Source organism: Theobroma cacao, chromosome 6, assembly GCF_053813885.1.
Source record: "Theobroma cacao isolate CCN51 chromosome 6, ASM5381388v1, whole genome shotgun sequence".
Lineage (NCBI taxonomy): Eukaryota > Viridiplantae > Streptophyta > Magnoliopsida > Malvales > Malvaceae > Theobroma > Theobroma cacao.
In genome coordinates, this window is record NC_142644.1 from 1048171 (window position 1) to 1067789 (window position 19619).

The 19619-nt window shown below is 33.6% G+C and overlaps 2 protein-coding genes across 6 annotated transcripts; one reads left to right on the forward strand and one right to left on the reverse strand.

The window, feature by feature from the left end:
* Positions 1-8973: 8973 nt before the first annotated feature.
* Positions 8974-10432, reverse strand: LOC18595140 (transcription factor bHLH53). 3 transcript variants are annotated; one of them, XM_088807578.1, is made up of 3 exons: positions 10328-10432; positions 9400-10090; positions 8974-9259 (listed from the first exon to the last, which is right to left on the reverse strand). In XM_088807578.1, exons 2-3 carry the CDS (start codon positions 10075-10077, stop codon positions 9065-9067), a joined length of 873 nt encoding a protein of 290 aa, XP_088663704.1. In that variant the 5' UTR covers positions 10078-10090; positions 10328-10432; the 3' UTR covers positions 8974-9064. The 3 variants fall into 3 exon arrangements, with proteins under 3 accessions (XP_088663704.1, XP_088663703.1, XP_088663705.1); XM_088807577.1 differs by having other exon boundaries at positions 8974-9262; XM_088807579.1 differs by having other exon boundaries at positions 9141-9286.
* Positions 10433-12501: 2069 nt separating this feature from the next.
* On the forward strand, positions 12502-19424 carry LOC18595141 (nucleic acid binding protein). 3 transcript variants are annotated; one of them, XM_007022967.3, is made up of 12 exons: positions 12504-12879; positions 12975-13030; positions 13121-13172; positions 13316-13378; positions 14312-14392; positions 15169-15249; positions 17341-17406; positions 17593-17709; positions 18353-18400; positions 18532-18617; positions 18898-18958; positions 19043-19424. In XM_007022967.3, exons 1-12 carry the CDS (start codon positions 12589-12591, stop codon positions 19115-19117), a joined length of 1077 nt encoding a protein of 358 aa, XP_007023029.2. In that variant the 5' UTR covers positions 12504-12588; the 3' UTR covers positions 19118-19424. The 3 variants fall into 3 exon arrangements, with proteins under 3 accessions (XP_017979488.1, XP_017979489.1, XP_007023029.2); XM_018123999.2 differs by lacking the exon at positions 18353-18400 and having other exon boundaries at positions 12502-12879; XM_018124000.2 differs by lacking the exon at positions 17341-17406 and having other exon boundaries at positions 12503-12879.
* The last annotated feature ends 195 nt before the right edge of the window (positions 19425-19619 follow it).

Genomic DNA, 19619 nt, shown 5'->3' on the forward strand with positions numbered 1-19619 from the left:
AATGTGACCCCGTTTAAAACTCAATCAAAATCTCGTACGATGTGTATGATGAATTAAAGCTCAAGCTAGAAAATCTTAGTTCAAGATGCAAGGTCACTACGATTCTTCCTAATGGATTTTCTAATACTAAGTGAGGTTTAAGTCCATAAAACACTTTCACCGAATGCATTGTACAAGACTGTTTTTATATTCCTTATATTTTGAATCATGTGGGGGATTGTTGGCTTTTTAATTCTTTTTTTTTTTTTTGATTCAAAATTTAATGTGTCTATTGGAAAAGGTATGACCTTTGATTGTAGAGGCAAATTTCTTTAGAAGGTTACATTTGTTCACTTCATAAATAGGTGTGTTTGTATAATGAAAATGCACATTGGTGATGGTTCACTATCTATAAATACCCATCCCCTCTTTCTAAAAATTCATTCCAAGCATTCCATGTTTCCAAAAACTCTATTCTTTTTCATCTTAAAGTTCCTTCAATAGCAATCGAGAGATTTACGAGTTTGTCAAATTTTCTATTTGAGTGCACATTAGAAGATCTTTAAGTGGTTTGTTGTAACTTGAAATAGGATGTCATTTATTACTATTTTCACCGAGGTAGCGACAGAAATCTACTTTGAAGTCAACGCCTTCCATAGCATGCCTTCCATAGCACATTCAAAACATTTTTTTTTGTTAATTGTTAAGTCTCTGTTATTTCTTCGTGTGTTCTTCTTTATCTATTTTAGTATAGATTCCAACAATGATTTGATTCCAAAATGCTTGAGGTCCTTGGTGTTTTTCTTCTTTTGTAAATAAAACTAAAGTGGGAATCAATTTAGTATAATTTAGAGAAATGGATACATTTATGCCACCAATGATACTTTGCTTTAGAGTTATATGTATCATGTCTTCTTTTTCATTTTCATTTGGTTCCAAATTTCAATCCATTATTAATATGTCAATAGAATATAAATGAAATTTTCCACCTATGTGCCACATATATGTCCAATAATGCTAATGTAGTCATAAGGACATACATGTAGCAATTAGATGGCAAATCCCTTCCATACTTTAACATTGTACTGATGAATAGATGAATTTAAAATAAATTCAAAAAGTTGCAAATGAAAAAATCAAGTTCGTTTAGTCATAAATGAAAATAAAATATAATGACATCATTACAAACTAGCGATTAACTTAAAAATAAAGACATATTAATAAATTTCCTCGCTCACTTTCATTTTACAAATGCAGATGAAGACTTTAATCATCCACACTCCTTGAGTTATAATGTGGCTATTGAACATAATGGAAATTCTATTCCTCTCTGTCGTGATTGCTATTTGGAAATTTTTGGTCACGCTTATGCTTATAAAAATTGCAAATTCTACTTGCCCAAAACATGCGTCACATTGCTGTATAAAGTGTTACACTCTCTTCACCCTCAGCACCCTCTCTAGCTCTTTGACGATATAGATGTCTCGTTTATATGTTATGAATGTAAAGACTATTCTCGTGGGTTTTTTTTTACAAGTGCTATCCATGTGAGTTCACACTTGACGTGAAATGTGCTACCACTCCAATTGCACCTAAAATTGAGGGCTAAAGGCTAATAGAGATGGAGAGACTCTCCAAGTTATACCCTTTCAATCAAAATCATAAGCTAGAGTTCTTCAACCTTAGACCCATTTCTACAAATTTCTATTTTTGAGATGCCATGCTTGTCACAAGTCAATCATTGGTCAAGCCTATAGATGTGGTAGCTTGTTTTCCAGTTACCAACTTCATGAATCTTGTCTTGCACATGTGTAGGAGATGCCATCATTTCATCCACAACTCTTTTTGTCACTGTATTGTTCTACATGTAGACAAGAAGTAAGGAATGCCATTAGCTATAGTTGTCAGCAATGTGATTTCTACCTTCACCTTTTTTGTGCTAACTCCTTGAAGCTAGCATTAAAATTGAAGTTTCACCAACATAATCTTTATTATTTTGGACCATATATTATGGATTCCTCATAATTATGTGACAGATGCAAAAAGCATGTTAGTCAAGCACCTCTATCATTGCATGGAGTGTCGTATTTTTTTACATATTGAATGTGTTCCAGTACCACATTCAATTAAATCCAAATGTCATATTCATCATTTGACCCTTAAAGATTATTTTGTGGAAGATGATTCAAGAGAATACTATTGTAACCTTTGTAAAGAAGAAATGACTCCCGAAAATCATGTTTTTTGTTGCGAAGAATGTGATGGACAATTTGTTGCTCACATTGAGTGTGTACTTCTTACGGTACATTTGCTACTATCATTTTCTTTTTTGAATTTTTCTATACCACATTATTGAATTTTTTTTGAAGGAAAATAAGAATCTAAATTACAAATACACATCACATGATCATATCCACCACCTCTTTAGTTGATTGGAATTTATTAATCTAGCTACTTTGATCAATTTCAATTTAATAGGCTTTATACTTTACATATGGAGGACACTCCTTTATCTTATTTTTTTGTTAGAAGGAAAATGAATTTTTTGTGTGTGCTTGTTAAAACTTATTATTGAAAGTTTTTGTTGCATAATTTGTGGACAAACTATGCATAAACTATACATGCTCAATATTGTAATTTATTTTCTTGGAAGAGTATAATATTTTTGAGGTCTACATTTTTAGAACTTAACAAAATCCATGCTTTTAGGAGGAAGAAGTTGAACTAGATGCTCTGTCCAAGTTGAAAGCTAAAGGAATCAAACAAAAGTAGAAGAGTGATGAAGAAAATCAAGCCATAGAAGAATCAACAGAGGTGTTGTAAAGTTATGAACAAAATTAAGCCATGGAGGAATCAACAGTGTAGCAACAGAGTCATGAAGAAAATCCATCCATGGAGGAACCAACAGAAAAGTAACTAGCAGAGGGAAAAGGAATATTAGTTTTGGCCTTGCCTATCTAGTTGAAGTAGGAGTCTTCTTGTACTTGTTGTCTAGCATAAGCTTTGACTATCTCTGGGTTGTACTTCAATATTAATTGCAAGCTTCTTCATAGACCTTTTTGTCATGAGAACATTAATATCATCAACATTTCTTAAGGCATTGATTTTGGATCCTCTCTTTTTCCATGAAAAGACTTTCTTCTTTTTTTCTTCTTTTCTTCCAAAGAGCATTACTTCATCGAGCAAACAAATACTATCCCTCAACTTTATTCAAATTTAGGCAAGGTTGAATATATTTAGTAGGATAGTGATGACAACCTTTGTTCTAGTGTGATTTGGACTAGTATTAATCCCTCTCTAGCAAGGAAAAGCAAATAACTATTGTCTTCCTGGTTCATATCTTTCTCTAATCTGGGCACCTTGTTGTATATCTCCCTTGTGCCCTCTATTTCTCCTTTGTGCCTGATGTGTTTTATTTTGTTCTAGCACCTTATTATTGTCTCTGTTGGATCTTGCTCCACCAGACCTGAGCAATGATTTACTACTATTACAGACTATGACCCTTTTGTAAATCATAGTCTGTTTTTGTAAATTAATGAATTCAACTCAGTGTTGCAAAAAAAATTAATCTATTATATAATTTTCATCCATTATTTTTTCTAATTAGATTAATTTATAATATACTTGAAAAAAATTAAAGAAAACCTTAATTCCATATATGATGCGAAAGGGACTGTTGTTGAAAATGGACTTCAAGAAAGCTTATGACAGTATCAATTAGGAGTTCTTACAATTTATCATGAGGAAAATGGGATTTGGTGATAGATGGCGATGATGATCCGGGAACTTCTGGCTACAGCGAGGGTCTTTGTCCTTGTTAACAGTGTTCCCACTAACCCATTTTAGATGGAGTATGGACTGCGATAGGGATGTCCCTTTTCTCGGTTCTTCTTTAACATTGTGGTAGAGGCATTGAGTTTGCTGATGGGTAAGGCAGAAGTTCTTGACCTTTGTTAAGGGATCTTTATCGATGGAAGTGGGTTGGTTATATCTCACCTCCAGTTTGCGGATGACACGATAATCTTCTGTAGGCTTAAGTTAGATTGTTTGTTGAATGCTAAAAGGATTCTAAGGTGTTTCCAAATGATTTCGGGTCTCAAGATTAATTTTCAAAAAAGTAGCCTGTTCAGCATTGAGGTTGATAATCAATTTGTGAGAAGGTGGGCAGATGCAATTGCATGTAAGGTGGGAGAACTTTCTACAGTTTATTTAGAACTACCTTTAGGGCTAATCCTCAGTCTTCCAATATATGGGAACTTGTCATTGAGAAGTTCGAGTGGAGATTGGTAGGGTGAAAATCAAAGGTTCTTTTGATAAGTGGGAGAATCACTTTGCTTAGATCAATCCTTGCGAGCTTGCCTATTTTCTTTATGTCTCTTTTTCAAATCTCAAAGCGGGTTAAAAATGAGCTTGGAAAAATTGAAAGAAGGTTTTTGTGGAGTGGGGTTGATGAAAAATGAAAAATTTATTATATTGGATGGAACAAAGTGTGTAGGTATAAAAAGGATAGGACACTTGGAATCATTGATTTGGAGATAAAAATAGAGTTCTCATTAACAAGTGGATATGGAGATATGGAAAAGAAAGAAATTGTTTATGGAAGGAGGTTGTGGTTACTAGTTGATAAAATAAGAAGGACTCCGACAAGTCTTTTGCTTGATATAAATTCTAACAGGAAGTTCTTTTCGCCTTGAAAAAATATTCTTAAACCTCTTCACCTAGCTAATGAATTTTTTATGCAAGTTAATTCTAATCTCCATATAATTGTCAGTGATGGCAAGAACATTCTTTTTTGGACTAACAAGTGGATTGAGGTGGGTATTCTTAAGGACTACTTCCCTTGAATCTTCACCTTAGCCTCAAAGAAAAGTGAGGTCATCAAAGAATATGGCCAATGGGACGACAGTAGCTGGGTTTGGAAAGTTAATCTACGATGTCAACCTTTTGTGCGTGAAAAAGTGTAATGGAATAATTTTAGAAAGACAATGGAGGAGTATCACCTATGTAATCTGTTGGAAGATATGCTTGTTTGGAAGGGCACACCGTCGGGTTAATATTCTGTGAGGTCTTTCTATAAAGAGGCGTTGCAAGTTAAAAACAATAGTAGGGGAGTGTGGAAGGATATATGGTCCAGCCTTACCCCCAAAAGATGGAAATATTCTGTTGGCAGGTTATCCATGAGAGAGTAGTTGTCAAACAAGAGCTTGTTCGCCGAAGAATGATTACAACTAATAAGGCAAAGTGCAATATCTACATGAATGATTTGGAATTTATTCAACACCTATTTCTTCACTGCACAAATACCTAGAAAATTTAGATGCGATGGTGTGGTGAATGAGGCATTTATTGGGCTATCCCCAAGAATTTGGAAATCTTTTTTAGTATGTGGAATTTTGCTTGTGTGGAATTTTGGAAATCTAAAGTTTAGAAAATGGCCTTTTACACCATTATTTGGACATTATGGTTACAGAGAAACGACATGGTTTTTAATGGGAAAAAGTGGGACTCTTCCCATGTTTTTAACTTAAGTAAATTTGGGTTGCTACTTGGGTGAAGGCTAAATGGCCATTGGAGTATGGTGTTGCTTTGGATACCTTCCGCTATCCTAACATGGGAAAGGTTATGACTGAGGCTAAAAAAGAGAGGTCGATGTAGGAATGGTGTAGACCAACTCATGGTGAAATGAAGTTTAATGTTGATGGTGTCGCGCAAAGATGCCTGAAGGAGGCCGAAATTGGTGAGGTTCTTTGCGATGAAAACGGGGAGGTCAAAGTTGTCTTCTATAAACCTATAAGGGTTGAAGATTAGAAGATTCTAGCATGACTGTAATTAAAGCAATTAAGGAGGCTTTTTAGTGTTTACTGCTTTAAATTGGTGCCAATCACATATGTTAATCATTGAAAGTGATTCTAAAAATGCTGTCAAGTGGATAACAAACCCAGAGGATGCTCCACAGAGGTTTACATTGACTCCATATGCTTTTGATGATAACAAAACATTCTTCATTCATCAATGTCTAACTTTACTATTTAAGTGTGCAAGATTTTATTTAATACACCTAACAAAGCTGTTTATTAAAAGTATGTTAAGGAGCTTGCTAAGTTTAATGAAGAGTTAATCAATTACGAGGGAAAGAGCAAGTAATGAACAAAGACAAAACCTTAGTAACTGATTATCAAGGCACCTTAATCAATTAAGGCATGGCTGTGTGATAAGCTAAACCAAAATAGAAATATGATAATCGGTTAAGTGGTCTAGTTAATCAGTTGGAGCACAAGGTTCTAGTTTCATCAAGCATCAAAATAATAAATTTAAAAATATGATTGACCGTTGAAGGGAGCTAAAATGGAAAATGTTCAAAATTGGAAAATTCTCTAGTCGATTAAGGCTAATTGTAATCAATTATGGTTGAAGGGAGTAGAGCTTCAATCAGTTAAGAAAAGAGCTAGCCAACTAGAGGAAGACTGCTGTGTAGAGAAGTGAAAACAGAAAGTTTCAATTAAAGCCTGCCATAACCAGTTAGAGGAAGTCTATTGAAGAAGATAAGTCTGAAGACAAAAAACTTTTAATCAGTTAGAGCCTTATGTAATTGGTTAGAATAAAGAACTCAGTAGCAGGATAGTGCAAGGTAGAGAAACAGTAATCGGTTAGAGTTGCTTGTAACTAATTAGCCGAAGTTTGTCTGCCTGTTTGAATTTAAACATTAGAGGATAAAATAATAGCTAGAAGTGCATCAAAGTTGTTTCTAATGCTAAAAATTGTCTCCAATAGAAAAATCTGACTCCTAAAGTATAAAAGGAAGCTCCAAAGTCAAAAAAAGCAAATTTAAAGAGTACAAAGCTACTTTGAGAAAAAAACCAAATATTCTTCACTGAAAACACTTGTTCTTCAATCCAAATCCAGAAAAAGTATTTGAGCTTGATTGTAATCTGTCTAGACTTGTAAAGGTACTTAGTTTTACTTCTTTTTTCTTGAGAAATTAGAGTGTGGGAAACACTCTAAAGCTTGTTGTAAGGGATTAGAGCTTGGGTTAAAAGCTCACATTGTAAAAGCTTGGTGGAAGCTATTAATTCCACTAGTTTAGTAAAGTTAGGTTGAAAATCCTTGATTGGGAAATCAAGATAGTGAACGTAGGTCAAGGGGACTGAACCACTATAAATACTCTTGCATTGTCCACTTCTCTTTACCCTTCCTTATTTGGTGTCTTGTAATTTTAACAAGTTCTAGTCCTTCCCTTCATCTAGTTGATTAACTACTTTACAAGCTCTAAAGGGTCGAGTAGAAATTTTTTTTAGTACTATTCACCCCCTTTAGCACTCAAATAGGACCAACAGTTTAAGAAATGAATCTTACATATCGAGTGGCTAAAAAAAATAGTTAGAAGATGGGAAATCAATCATATTTTTAGGTAAAGGAACAGATGGTGGATAGCTTGGCTAAGGAGGGAATGCAAAGGCAGACTGATCTTTAGTGTGTGTTTGAGTAAACTTTGTGATAAGTTGTTGCCTTTGGTTTAGGGGTTACAGAGGAAGGGCTATTTGATTGAGATGCTAGTTCCTGTAAGTCCCTGTTGTGTTGTGTTTCCTTGAGAAAAGTTTTTGTGCTAATCTATGGTCTGTATTGTTGTTGCTTTTTTGTTTGAAGAAGGTTTGTTTCATGGTTGTGCATGCTTCATGGTCGGACATGCCTCATGACTTGCTTGGGACTTGGGATTTGTATGAGATATTGTTGTGTCTGGGATGGTTCGATAATTATGGGATTACTGTACAAGGAGAGGGTGATTGGGGAGGATTGCTTTGTTTTTGTATGATGAGAATGCATCTGGGTTTGTTGCCTAGATTCGATGGTTTAGGGTTGGTATGCACTAATCCATGCATAACAACTTCAAATCATCTCTTTTGTTCATAGGGATGTTCCCTTGCTAATCATTTATGAAATTAACTTTCAAAAAAAAAATTTCACATATGATACTATTTTGTCAACTCTATGTAATTATTATAATAATCATGCTCATAAAATTCATAGATCTATTAATGAATAAATTTTAAATATGCATTTAAAATTTGGTCACACTTCACCACGAATTTATTATGTATGTAAATTATAATAATTTTCTTACTCAATAGGATTAGATTAAGAATTTAATGTTGTGGTTTCGTATATATTGTTGTGGACAGAGAAACTAAAGCTATGCTAAGTGATTGGATTATAAGATGGTAAGCTTGTAAATATGTATAAACAAAAAATTTGAGATTTTCATATTAAATTAAAAAAATTTTGCGAGGGAGTCTAAATGCGTTTGTCTTTGCATGAGCATTCGACATCACCAATAGTATTATCCTAGCAATCAATTTCATCAAGAATGTACCATTTGTTTCAAGACCTTGAGTAAAGGTTAAAAACTCAAGATAGCACCACCTTTGAATCAAATTTAGTAATAAGTTTTTTGGTACCAACAAGGTTTGAGGAGGTAACTAATTGGAGTGCTTGTTTGATCACCAGTAATAATGGGAAATGGAATAGTCATTCCCCTGGTCAAATATATTGTAAATTCTTTAACTTTTAGAAAACACATATATTGTTCAGGATTAATATTTGATACATTAATAAGTAAAAGGTGGATTTTTTTTTTAAGGAAATAAAAAGTTGATATTAAAACATGGTGTCGTTTTGAGATCTTATTATTATTATTTCTTTCAAAATAATATTCACATTTTACCTCATTAATGAGGTGTCAAGATTTGGTAGCATGTGCATCAAATATTAATCCCATTATTCACGTTTTCTAAAATTACGCTTCGGACCAATAGATACAATAAGGAGTAGAGATTAAACATTAATTCTCAATCTTTGAAATTTCTTAATATATCTAGTTATATTAGTGATTTGAACTTTGACGGGTCTAAAATCAGGCTTTCATTTTCCAAAATATAAAAAATAACAACCACTAATTCATAATTTCTTTGTAAAGAGAAATTTACAAGAAATGGTCAGATTAGTATAATTAGCAAGTACTAAATTAGCTGGGAAAATACAACAAAAATATTTCTAACTAGTTAATACTGGGAAATTAAAATCATAGTGGCTAGCTAGTGAGAAGAATCCTATTGATTTCCTCGATTATCAAAGGCTTTGATTGAATCTGATAATCATTGGCCAGAGTTTGCACGAAATCTTTAGGGATCAAGCACTTTTCTTCGGAATACAACTTCTCTTGAATTGCTTGAGATGCAAGCAAGTTTGGGAGTTCTTGTGAATGCATTAATGCTTCTTCCTTACCCTGCTATTACCATCACCCACCGATCATCTATCTCAGGAATATTAATCCAATAACTTAAATATCAAAATTCAGTATAAGAACCAAGTATAGCTTAACTGGCAAGGAATAAGTATCAAAGTTTCAAGGTTGAGATGCATCACCTGATGAAATGACCACATGGCTTCAAGAACTCCAACTTGAGCCTGCAAGAAGTTGACATACTTATAAGCAGCCCGGAGCATCTCAGCAGTTCTCATCTTATGGCCACCAGGGATGAGCTTTCCCAGCTCCTGTGTCTTGTCAGTTATTTTCCTTCTCCTTTGACGTGCGGCAATGCTCTGCAGGTTAGACACGCTAACTGGACTTGTTTTCTTGGCATTCTCATTCTCACAATTGAAAGTGGGCATTTCGGGCTCAAACTCTGGCAGTGGCACAGGGATTTTTGGCAAGAACAAGTCTGTGGCAGCCGGGCCTGGAGCAGAATTTGGAACGAAACCAGCCAAGAAGTTAGCCCCAAAATTTGAGCAGTAATAATTTGAAACATTCTTTTGGCGTTTGGGGTACTCCTGGCACAACTCAAATTCAAACTCCTCGGGTGGGAAACTAGAGATGATGTACTCAGGTGGAGAAGACAAAGAAGGGAGGAGGTTGGTGTAGCCATCCGAGAAAAGGAGCCCGCCTGGCTGGAGAAATGGATCAATAAAAGTGTCCAAGAGAGCTAAACTGCTATCAAAACCTGAGACTGAGTCTAAATGATAATCTCCTGCCAGCTCTTTTTCTGCTTGCTGAAAGCTGCTTATCTCCGGCTTAAGGCAGTTGGAGCAATAGCTCAAAGCCATGGGGGCGCAGAATCTGGCAGGTGACAACTAAGTGAAATTCAGAAAAGAAAATTGGATTTAAAAAAATAACTAGAGATTAATTAGAATGTGAAATAATATATATACCTTAGACAACTGATCAGAAACCAAGACATAAATGAAGAATTAATTGTAATTATTGGAATTTGAATAAGAAGAAATAACTGCTCTAGCTTCTAGTTAATTAATATATACCTAAATTATATTGAGAGATTTCAATATAATCAAGTACCTGAAAACCCTTCACCAAAAGGGAAAATTGGAAACATTTTGTTTCACATGAACAGCTATAATTAGCTAGAAAGGTTTTCAATCTATAAAACCAACTTGAACGTAGATGAAGTGCAACAAACAGACAACACAAGACAAAAGCTTGACAAAGAAGGTGATGAAAGAAATCGAAGCATATTTCTTAACTGACAAGTTGGCAAAAACAAGGATATTCGGCAATAAGAAATTCTACTTCATTTGGCTATCTCTTTCACTGTTTAAGCAAAACCATATTTCTCTACGATGTAAGAGATTAAAGTGAAATATCAATGCCTTTCCAAAACAATAAAAGGAAAACCAAACAAAATCCAAAGGATAAGACTAGAGATAGAGAGAGAGAGAGAGATACCTGAGAAGATATTGTCCTGTCTTTGGCTGAAATGCAGTAGACTTGAAGTCATTAACAAGCAAACCTGTTGTCAAACTAACTCTCGGGAGTTGTCATTTCCAACATATAAAAGAAGAGAGAGAGAGAGAGAGAGAGAGGAGTGGGAGAGTGGGGAGTTGAGTGTTTCTGCGGAGATAAAAGAGGTTACTAGATAAGAGCAGTTAGCAGTAACTAACTCCTTGTTCGGAGGAAATAAGGAACAAAAACAACACATACGTGGTAATTACTTATCGCCTGTAGGGTTTCCCTTTGTCTACAAACCGTTACGATCCCTTGTGCATGGTGCCCTGGCGGCAGTCTTTTATTCCATAACGTTCTCCTCCCTTAACCCTTTCATTGTTCTAATCTTTACGTTAGGGTGTTACCCCCTTTTTTTTTTCAATAAAATGAATCAAAAAATATGATATATAAACATTTAAAATTTTTAACTTCTATGTATACTCTATGTAAAGTTCTTGATTGAGTCTAATATCACAAGTCATATGACACTAATTCGATTAGAAATTATACTGTCATATATTTGATGTCACGAGTTTATAAAATTATATAAAAAAAATCATATAAAATTATTATAATAGATATAAAACTAGAGACATATATACGTCTTTTCGATTTTTTATATTATAATTTTTTTTTGTTTCATATGCATGAAAAAGAACTACTTACTTTGAAGAAAAAGAAAAGAAAGTACCCAATTTTCTCTTCCAAAACACAACTTCTCTTCAAAAAAACAAAAACAAAAATATCATTTTTTTTTAACCAAATCAAAGGTTTGTGCCACTGAAGGTAAGATTCGGAGTTACCACTAGGCTCTTATATTGGAACCAAGAATCAATTCTATAGGCTTCAAGGTCATAAGTTTCGCCTTTATCAAAGAACATAGTTCGAAAACTTGGGTACAAATGGAGGAATCAAAACTTTCTACCCCGTATAGGATAAAAGTAACCTTTAGAATTTTGCTCTGGTTCAACTTGATTAGGAATCAAAATCAAAAGCACACCTCTTCTTTACTTAATATCTCATTCAATCATAACAATTAACATCCCATGTTGTCTTGCATGCATCAAAAAAGATACATGTTGGATGACAACCTTGGATGGTTTATTAATTATTAGCATGATGCAAACATATTCAATGTAAAGTAATGAAATATGCTTCGAAAATAATTACGTAATAGTTAAAAAGATTGAAAATCTTAATAAATTAATTAATTCTACAAACAAACGTCTCTACAATGATATGACATACTAAGTGATAAAAATACTTTTAAAATTACATGATATATTAGTAATAATGCACCCTTTAAACTATGCGGCATATTAAATGATGAAAATACCTTTAAATCTACATGACATGTTAACTACATGACACCATAAAATACCATCCTTTAAACTATATGACATGGTAAAAGCATCATTAAAACTATATAGCATTATAAAAACAGTGTATACTTTACTATGACATTTTATACTGGATGACATTATGATTTAGATTGTCATGAGCTAAAGCTAGAATGGCCTGAGTAGGGTTGGATTGGCGTAGGTCGAGGTTGGTCTTGGCATGGACTAAGGATGGATTTGACATAGATTGAGGATGGACGACTTTATGTCTAAACCTTAACTATTTTGTATTTATAAAATTTGGATATATCGATAAATAATATAAATCTTAAAGGGCTTTTGTCATTTTTATGTTACCCTGGGCTCACTTTTTGTCTTCTTCCCCAATGAAAAAATCTTTTGCTTCCAGGCATGAATGGCACTACGGGAAAGGTGCAGGTATTAAATACAATGCAAGTGAGAAGTGAGAAGAGTTAGATTGAAATTGAACAAGCAATGCCCTTTGCTGATATCATTCGTCAGGCCCCCTTTTTCTTCTTTGTCAATGCCACTAACTATAAATCATCTTTCGTAATCATTCCTCCAAGACTCGGATTAGGACGACGCATATGTTCTTGTTCTGGGTCTCTTCCTTCCGCCCCAAAATCCAATGTCCCGCTCTCGCCATCTCAGCAAACTATCAATGGGGGCAAAGTGACGGAATTGAAGAAGAAAGTGGAACTTCTTGGGATTCAAGGTCACGATTCTTGTCTTCCTGGACGATACAACTATTTATTCTGCCCCAAGGTTTTCTACACTCTTTTTCCTTCAGTTCATTTTGGTAATTTTTTTCCTTTCTTGAATGAAATACTAAAGATTTTGCTACCATTTTGGGAGCATAGTGCAGAGGTGGCAAGTCAATGGGGAGGACTTTATCTCTTCATATTATTGACAAGGGGTAATTACTAATTAGCTGGTATTTCATTTTCTCTTTTCTCAAATCTGGGTATGTGACATTTTGATATGTTCAATCGTTGGGTTGGTGTAGAGATTTTGCAATGTGGAGATGTTTTCAAACTGATTGCGGTTGGGCAGGCCAGGTTTCCATTTTCCTTCTTACATCTCTTTGTCCATTTATATCTATAAGCAAAAATAAAAAATAAAAAAAGAAAGAAGAAAAAATATAGAAGAGTAGAAACTGGAATAGCTTTGAAGATAGCAGAATTGATGACTTTGTTTGCAGGCCTTTGCGGACAGCTCTAAAATAATAATGAATGGCACAGTGTTGGAACCAATCGGGGATGAAGTAAGTAGATTGGTTATGGTTTTATCTATCATATTTTTTAGTCTTTTTATTTGCAAGCCATGTTATTATCAACTTCTGTAAAAAGCCAAAAGGCTAATACTTCTGTCACTTTGCTGCATGTTTTTTTTTTCCTTCTAATAAATATTTAAGAGAAGCAGCGAACTTTTCCTTCAAGTAGTAACAATGGGGTTGGCAGGTTTGGTTTGGGTGGAGATCCTACATAGGCATCCCTAGTGGTTGGAACTTGAAAGTTAGTTTGGAGAGTATGACGCTTGCCTGGTAACAAAACTGACAAAGTAAATGTTCTGAGCCAATACTTCAAATTTTTATCCTTGAGTTCCAAAACATCAACCAGTATACATCTTTTTGTCCTTAAATTTCTAAGAAGATATGTACTATGTTTACTACTACATTGGAAATTCTAAAGGCAATATTACCTTAAGTTGAATTTCACCTGTTGATTATCTTAGTAAATTCCCAGCCCCAACTCTTCTTTCTTTTTGTTTCTATTTTCTTGATTGTATCTACCAAAACCCCACTCTTTTTCACTTCACTCTTTTACTTGCACAAGTTTATAGTCCAGGTAGCAGTAGCACCATATCTGCTGAAAGAACAAAATTGGAATTGCACCTACAGGTTGTTAGCCCAGCAACGGACCATTTGCTTGAGTTAGATACAATTGATTGATGTTATCTATATTTAATTAGTGAAAAGGTAGACTTGTAAGACAATTTCTTAAACTAAATATGAGCTTAACGTTTTGATAGTCAGACTTGTGTATATCCTCGAAAGCGTAAGGCCCATGAAAGCTTATGCTAAAGGGTTGTCTTGATATTCTTGACATAATAATATCTATCCCCTATTTTTTCCTAATAATCATTTCTGACATGTTACTGGAATTGATAATTGATGATGGCTATTCTACTTTTTCAGTTGATTGCTTATTTTGCTGGGCGGAGGATATCTAAGGCAACTCTGCAGAGAAATGCTGTCATGCAAAGATCTGGTGATCAGGTCCCCTGTACTATCAATTGCAGCATTTTATATTTTATTACTTACCTTATAATGAATCAATGCAAAGTCAAAACCTTTTTCGGAATTTGAAACTTATTTAATTGACTCAAAGTTATGCACTTCTGGACTGAAAGAGTGATTGGAATTGACATTCAAATTGTATGCATTAAAGCAACTATTGCCAATTTTTAGGTCTTATCTGTGATTATTAAGATTGGTATGTTCTTATTAGTTGTTGATTGTCAATTAAGGTTCATTGTTGCTGTAGTTGGATGTTTGGGATTATTCATTTCATTAAAAATTTTTTTTCGCTGTTCAAAAGAAAAACAAAAAGAATCTTGTTGCTAAGGTGAGGTAGCAAAGGCATCCATAGTATGTGGCAGAAGCTAATCTGATTTAGAGCTATTATTTGGATTCTTGATTGTTCTCATTGGTAGCATGACATTCATCATTTCCTTTTCTGGAACAATAAAACAATCCACTTTGACCTTAATAGAGCCTCAGAGCAGAGCAAAACCTTGCAAAATTTTTTCAATTTCTGTCATCAAAAGAGGACAGAGTCATCTTTAGATATGTTGGGGACAATTATTTTTCCTCTATTTTCTATCTGGATGTCATGAAACATTTCGCTGGCATATTGATCGAAACATTTTCCTTATCAGATACAGTTTCTCTGTCAAATACGGTTTTTGGCCGTCTTAATAATCCATGTGGACCACCTTGTCACTGATAACATTTACTTTCTTTTTTCTAACTATTACTAATAATTTTAACAGGCGGTCATTGCTTTCACTTACAGAGGGAATGGGGTGATTGTTGGGTGCAAGTACCGAACCTTGGAGAAAAAGTTTTGGCAGGTATGTGTTATCCTTACCCTGGAGTTTTAAATGAAATGATGATGTTGTTGGAGGATGGAAGCAAAAGGAATAATGCTATCAGCTAACATTCCTAGAATGCAACAAACAGTTGAATGTTTTCCAGTTGTTATTCTATAATCAAAGCCTATAAATAATGAATAATCTGAAATGTTACCCCTAAACAACCAGATTCAACCTAAAAGGTCTGTATGGGTCATATCCTCTGAAATCATAGTCACATGGGGAGACCTTAGTTTGCCCTATGAATAATCCATTAACTTTGTGTTGCAAGCAGGGTATGCTCGATTCCATTGAGGATAAAGTTTAAGAAGTCATAATGATAGAATGGTCGATGATATAAAAAGATTAACCTAGTGCTCAGGGGCGGAGCTAGCCAAATTTTATTGGAGGGGCCAAACACAGTTGAATAAGAGTTAAAAAATTTTAAAAAACTAATATTTTAAATTCAATCAACAATAAAAATATTGATAATAGAAATATGAAACTAAATATAAAACTATAATTTGTAAAATATAAATAGTTAAAAACAATATATAAGATTAATAGTTTCTTCTTATATAATCAAAATTATTTAAATACTATATATTCAAGATAATTTCATTTCAACTAAATATAAAATGTAAAGTATATAAAAAAAATATACTTAAGTTAATTTCCTCTTATATAATCAGGATTAATTAAAAAATGATACATTGATGAAATTTTAAGTAACAATGTAACATTACAATTTATGTTTATGAACTATATAATAATTTATTAATTTTTAAATATTAAAATTATAAAAAATAATATTTACGTAACATAGAAAAGAAGAACATGACAAGTAGAAGGTAGGTACTACATATTATATAACAAAAAAGAAAGAAAAAGAATGTAGTTAATGGTTTGTAGAAATTTGAGAAAAAAATTTATCAAAACTTATAATATATGAACAAATAGAATAGAAATGAGAAAAATAAATAAATATAAATAAAAGTAATAATATAAATTGAAAAAAAAATTAAAATTGAATGAGACATGTGAAATTATTTTATTATTTTTTATTTATATTAATTATGAAATAAAAAATTATTTTGAAGAGGTCTTTAATAGAATATATAAAAAAATTTAAAAATTTTTATATGTTATGAAAATATTTTTAAAAGTTTTGGGGGGCCCATGGCCCCCCCACCACATAAGGAGGCTCCGCCCCTGCTAGTGCTATTAGATTACTCAGTTGCATGGAAGATCATGTATGCCGACATTTCTCGTGGTTTTTAGTGATTTAATGAACTGCCCTGAGGCAGAATTGCATCTTGGATGTGTTCATACCCATTACCAGGCTTGTAGTTCAGTTTGGTATGGGGAAGAACAACTGAATTAAACCCTTTCCCCTGCCCCATACACCAAGAAAAGTAGGGAGCATCTTGCTATTTTAATTCATCCTTAGTCCCTACCATAGGGTTTTATAAATAAAATGCTGTGCATGGATTGATTTAGAAACCAATATGGTGATCTGACAATTGAAATTGTGTAAGCTTTCAGCAATTCCAGCTCTTCATTTGTGTATTTATAACATTTTTGGTTCATAGGAATAGCTATTCTATTTGTATCTATTAATAGCTATTCCCACGATTGGTTCAAGTTTGGGTGCTGGATAGCTATTCTGTGTCAAATGTTGATTTGGGTCAAACGCAGAATAACTATGCCTCCCCCCCTTGATAAGGATTACTATTCCCGTCTCATTGACAATGGAAACATTTATATTGGGCAATTTCCCCTTGCCTGATGTTAAAAAGTTAAGTTATATCCTCAGAAATTGTTCCAACCAAATATCTTAACAATATTCCTACTCCATTTAGTTTCTACAAACCAAACCATAAAATACTTGTTAGATTCCTCTTCCTACCATTTTCTGGTATTGTGAAATAGGTACTCCATGTCATCATATTCTATTTCGTGAACTATAGATGACCTCACTGGACCTTTTCAATATTTTGTTTTTTATGTTTAAATGGAAATACTTTATCATGTGCAATAAGGTCTATTTTTCCAATTTGGATTTGTATTAATTTCCTTATTCATTTACAGGAGAAGGGTACAAAAAAATGGTTGTATGGACTAGATGACATCGAGGAAGCTGCTACAGTCGTTGTTGTAATTACTCCCTTCATATCTGGCTGTTTTTAGATAATCCTTTAATAACTTAGCACAGATACTCACTCTCTCAATTGTATGTTTTATTGCTGTTATATATTAATGTTTTCAATAGGTTGAAGGTGGAACAGGTAAGCTTTAAGTGGAGGGAGTTGTACGTTCTTATTACCTTTATGTTTATGATAGGTTGAAGGTGAAATAGATAAGCTTGCTGTGGAAGAAGCTGGTGTCCATAATTGTGTAAGTGTTCCTTGTGGTGCACCCCAGACGGTTTCTGCCAAAGAATTACCAACATTGGAAAAGGTGCGGATTGAGACTGGAATATCTTGACCTTTAATATTTGTATCATTCTAATTGACTCAATTTGCTTTTGCTGTGCAAATGAGTTCTCTTCATTTCTTGTCAATGTTATATGAAAACACATCAGAATTATTATTCTATGCAAAAGGTCTATTGTCGAAGCTTTGGACAAACTTTTTATGGCAAGACTTTTTTTGAGTTAGGCATGCACCTTTTGGGATCTGTAAATGAAGAAAAAATTAAGCAAATGCATAACTAGATATCCAGATATTTATAGATTTCAGTATACATGTACTCAATATCAAACTGCTATTGGACTGCCTAGCATGGTGTTAATTTTGATTTCTTTTCCTTTTTTTTCTCCAAATTGGAATGTCAGATTCGACAAAGCCACCTCATGCATAAGTAAATATTTATAAATTTCCATATACATGTGAACCTAATTGTGAGATTCAACAAAGTGGCCCCCCAATCCAACAAAAGAATAAATATATAAATAAGAGCCAAACTGTTACCTTATTACTCTCAAGGCTCAACTCTCTGACATGGATATAGCGTATGCAATCTGCTCATTCTGATTTTTAAACCCAATAAGTCTTTTCAAGTATATACTGATGCTGCTTAGAACTCATTCTTTTCAAGCTAGGACATTGCATATCAGTATCTATGGAACTCGAAAGAGTACTTGGATAAGGTGAGTAAATTTAGTGCAAGACTTTACAAATATAGCTAAGAATTGGTTTGGCAAAGATTAGCTGTCTGAGCTTTTTGCCTTTTACATTTCTTTCCTTCTCTCTTTTATCCTTTTCCATGCAAACTTCTTAGGTATCTTGCATTATCCTGGCAACTGATGTTGACGACCCTGGCAATGCCTTGGCTGAGGAGCTAGCACGTCGGCTTGGAAAAGAAAGGTTACACCATTTATCATTGATATTTCATGTAAACTATTATTCTTCTTTTAGGATGATAGAAAATCTGGGATTGAGGAAAATGGTATAAAATGCCTGCAAAACATTAAGTCATAAATAACAGTATAGTGATGGTAGTTTGCTCTGAGTTCTTTGTCATATAGTGATGATACCTTGAGTCTCATAAGGATAGTATGGTTTCACATTTAAATACCTGGATGTTTAATCAATGCCTAAATATTTCAGATTTATCATCTAACATATATAAATTTCTGGCTATCAGATGTTGGCGAGTGGAATGGCCAAAGAAAGATGACTTTTCTTGTTTCAAAGATGCAAACGAGGTTTGATCACTTTTTGTGCTCTTTTTCTTTTCTTTTCCAACTTAATGTAGTTGATTTATTATAACAATTGGCTTCTGCATTTAGGTTCTCAAGTGCTTGGGACCAGAAGCTTTGAAGGAAGTAATTGAAAATGCAAAACCATATCAGGAATACATGTAATGATCAATTTAAAAGGGGATTCAAACTTAGTTTTTTTATTTATTTTATTTTTACATAGGGTAAAGCCTAAAAGTTTGTCGTGGCGAAAAATAGCTGTAAAATATGGAACCTTGTCAGGAAGAACATACATGAGGAACATAGTTCATGTGGTGGGGATTTTTGTTGTACTTGTATAGGCATTCTTTTCCATTACCCCCACTGGAGAATGTCTTGACTTGGAATAATTTGACATGCCAGAATACAGTTTAAAGGCCAATTATCATGGTGTATTTTAATTGTTTAATTAATTGATTGACTGTTGATGTAATTTTTAGATTGAGAAAAGTTTTACACTTTTACTAATAGATGAATTTGTTGCTATAAGAAGATTTTTCTTATGATTACTTGAATTTTTCCTTGAATGGAAGACAGAAGGAGATGATGTTGGTAGATAATTTGCAATGCCTTTGCATATATTCTGCAATCTGCAGTTATGAAGAATTATTTTTAATATTATTTAATT

What these genes read in the sequence shown, in the direction of transcription:
- LOC18595141 (XM_007022967.3), top strand. Translation starts at nt 12,589, where the DNA reads ATGCCCTTTGCTGATATCATTCGTCAGGCCCCCTTTTTCTTCTTTGTC. An exon ending in TGGAACCAATCGGGGATGAA is followed by an intron (nt 13,379 to 14,311) that starts GTAAGTAGATTG and finishes CTACTTTTTCAG; the next exon opens with TTGATTGCTTATTTTGCTGG. An exon ending in CGAAAGAGTACTTGGATAAG is followed by an intron (nt 18,401 to 18,531) that starts GTGAGTAAATTT and finishes CAAACTTCTTAG; the next exon opens with GTATCTTGCATTATCCTGGC.
- LOC18595140 (XM_088807577.1), bottom strand. Translation starts at nt 10,077, where the DNA reads ATGGCTTTGAGCTATTGCTCCAACTGCCTTAAGCCGGAGATAAGCAGC. An exon ending in CCATGTGGTCATTTCATCAG is followed by an intron (nt 9,263 to 9,399) that starts GTGATGCATCTC and finishes TGATGGTAATAG; the next exon opens with CAGGGTAAGGAAGAAGCATT.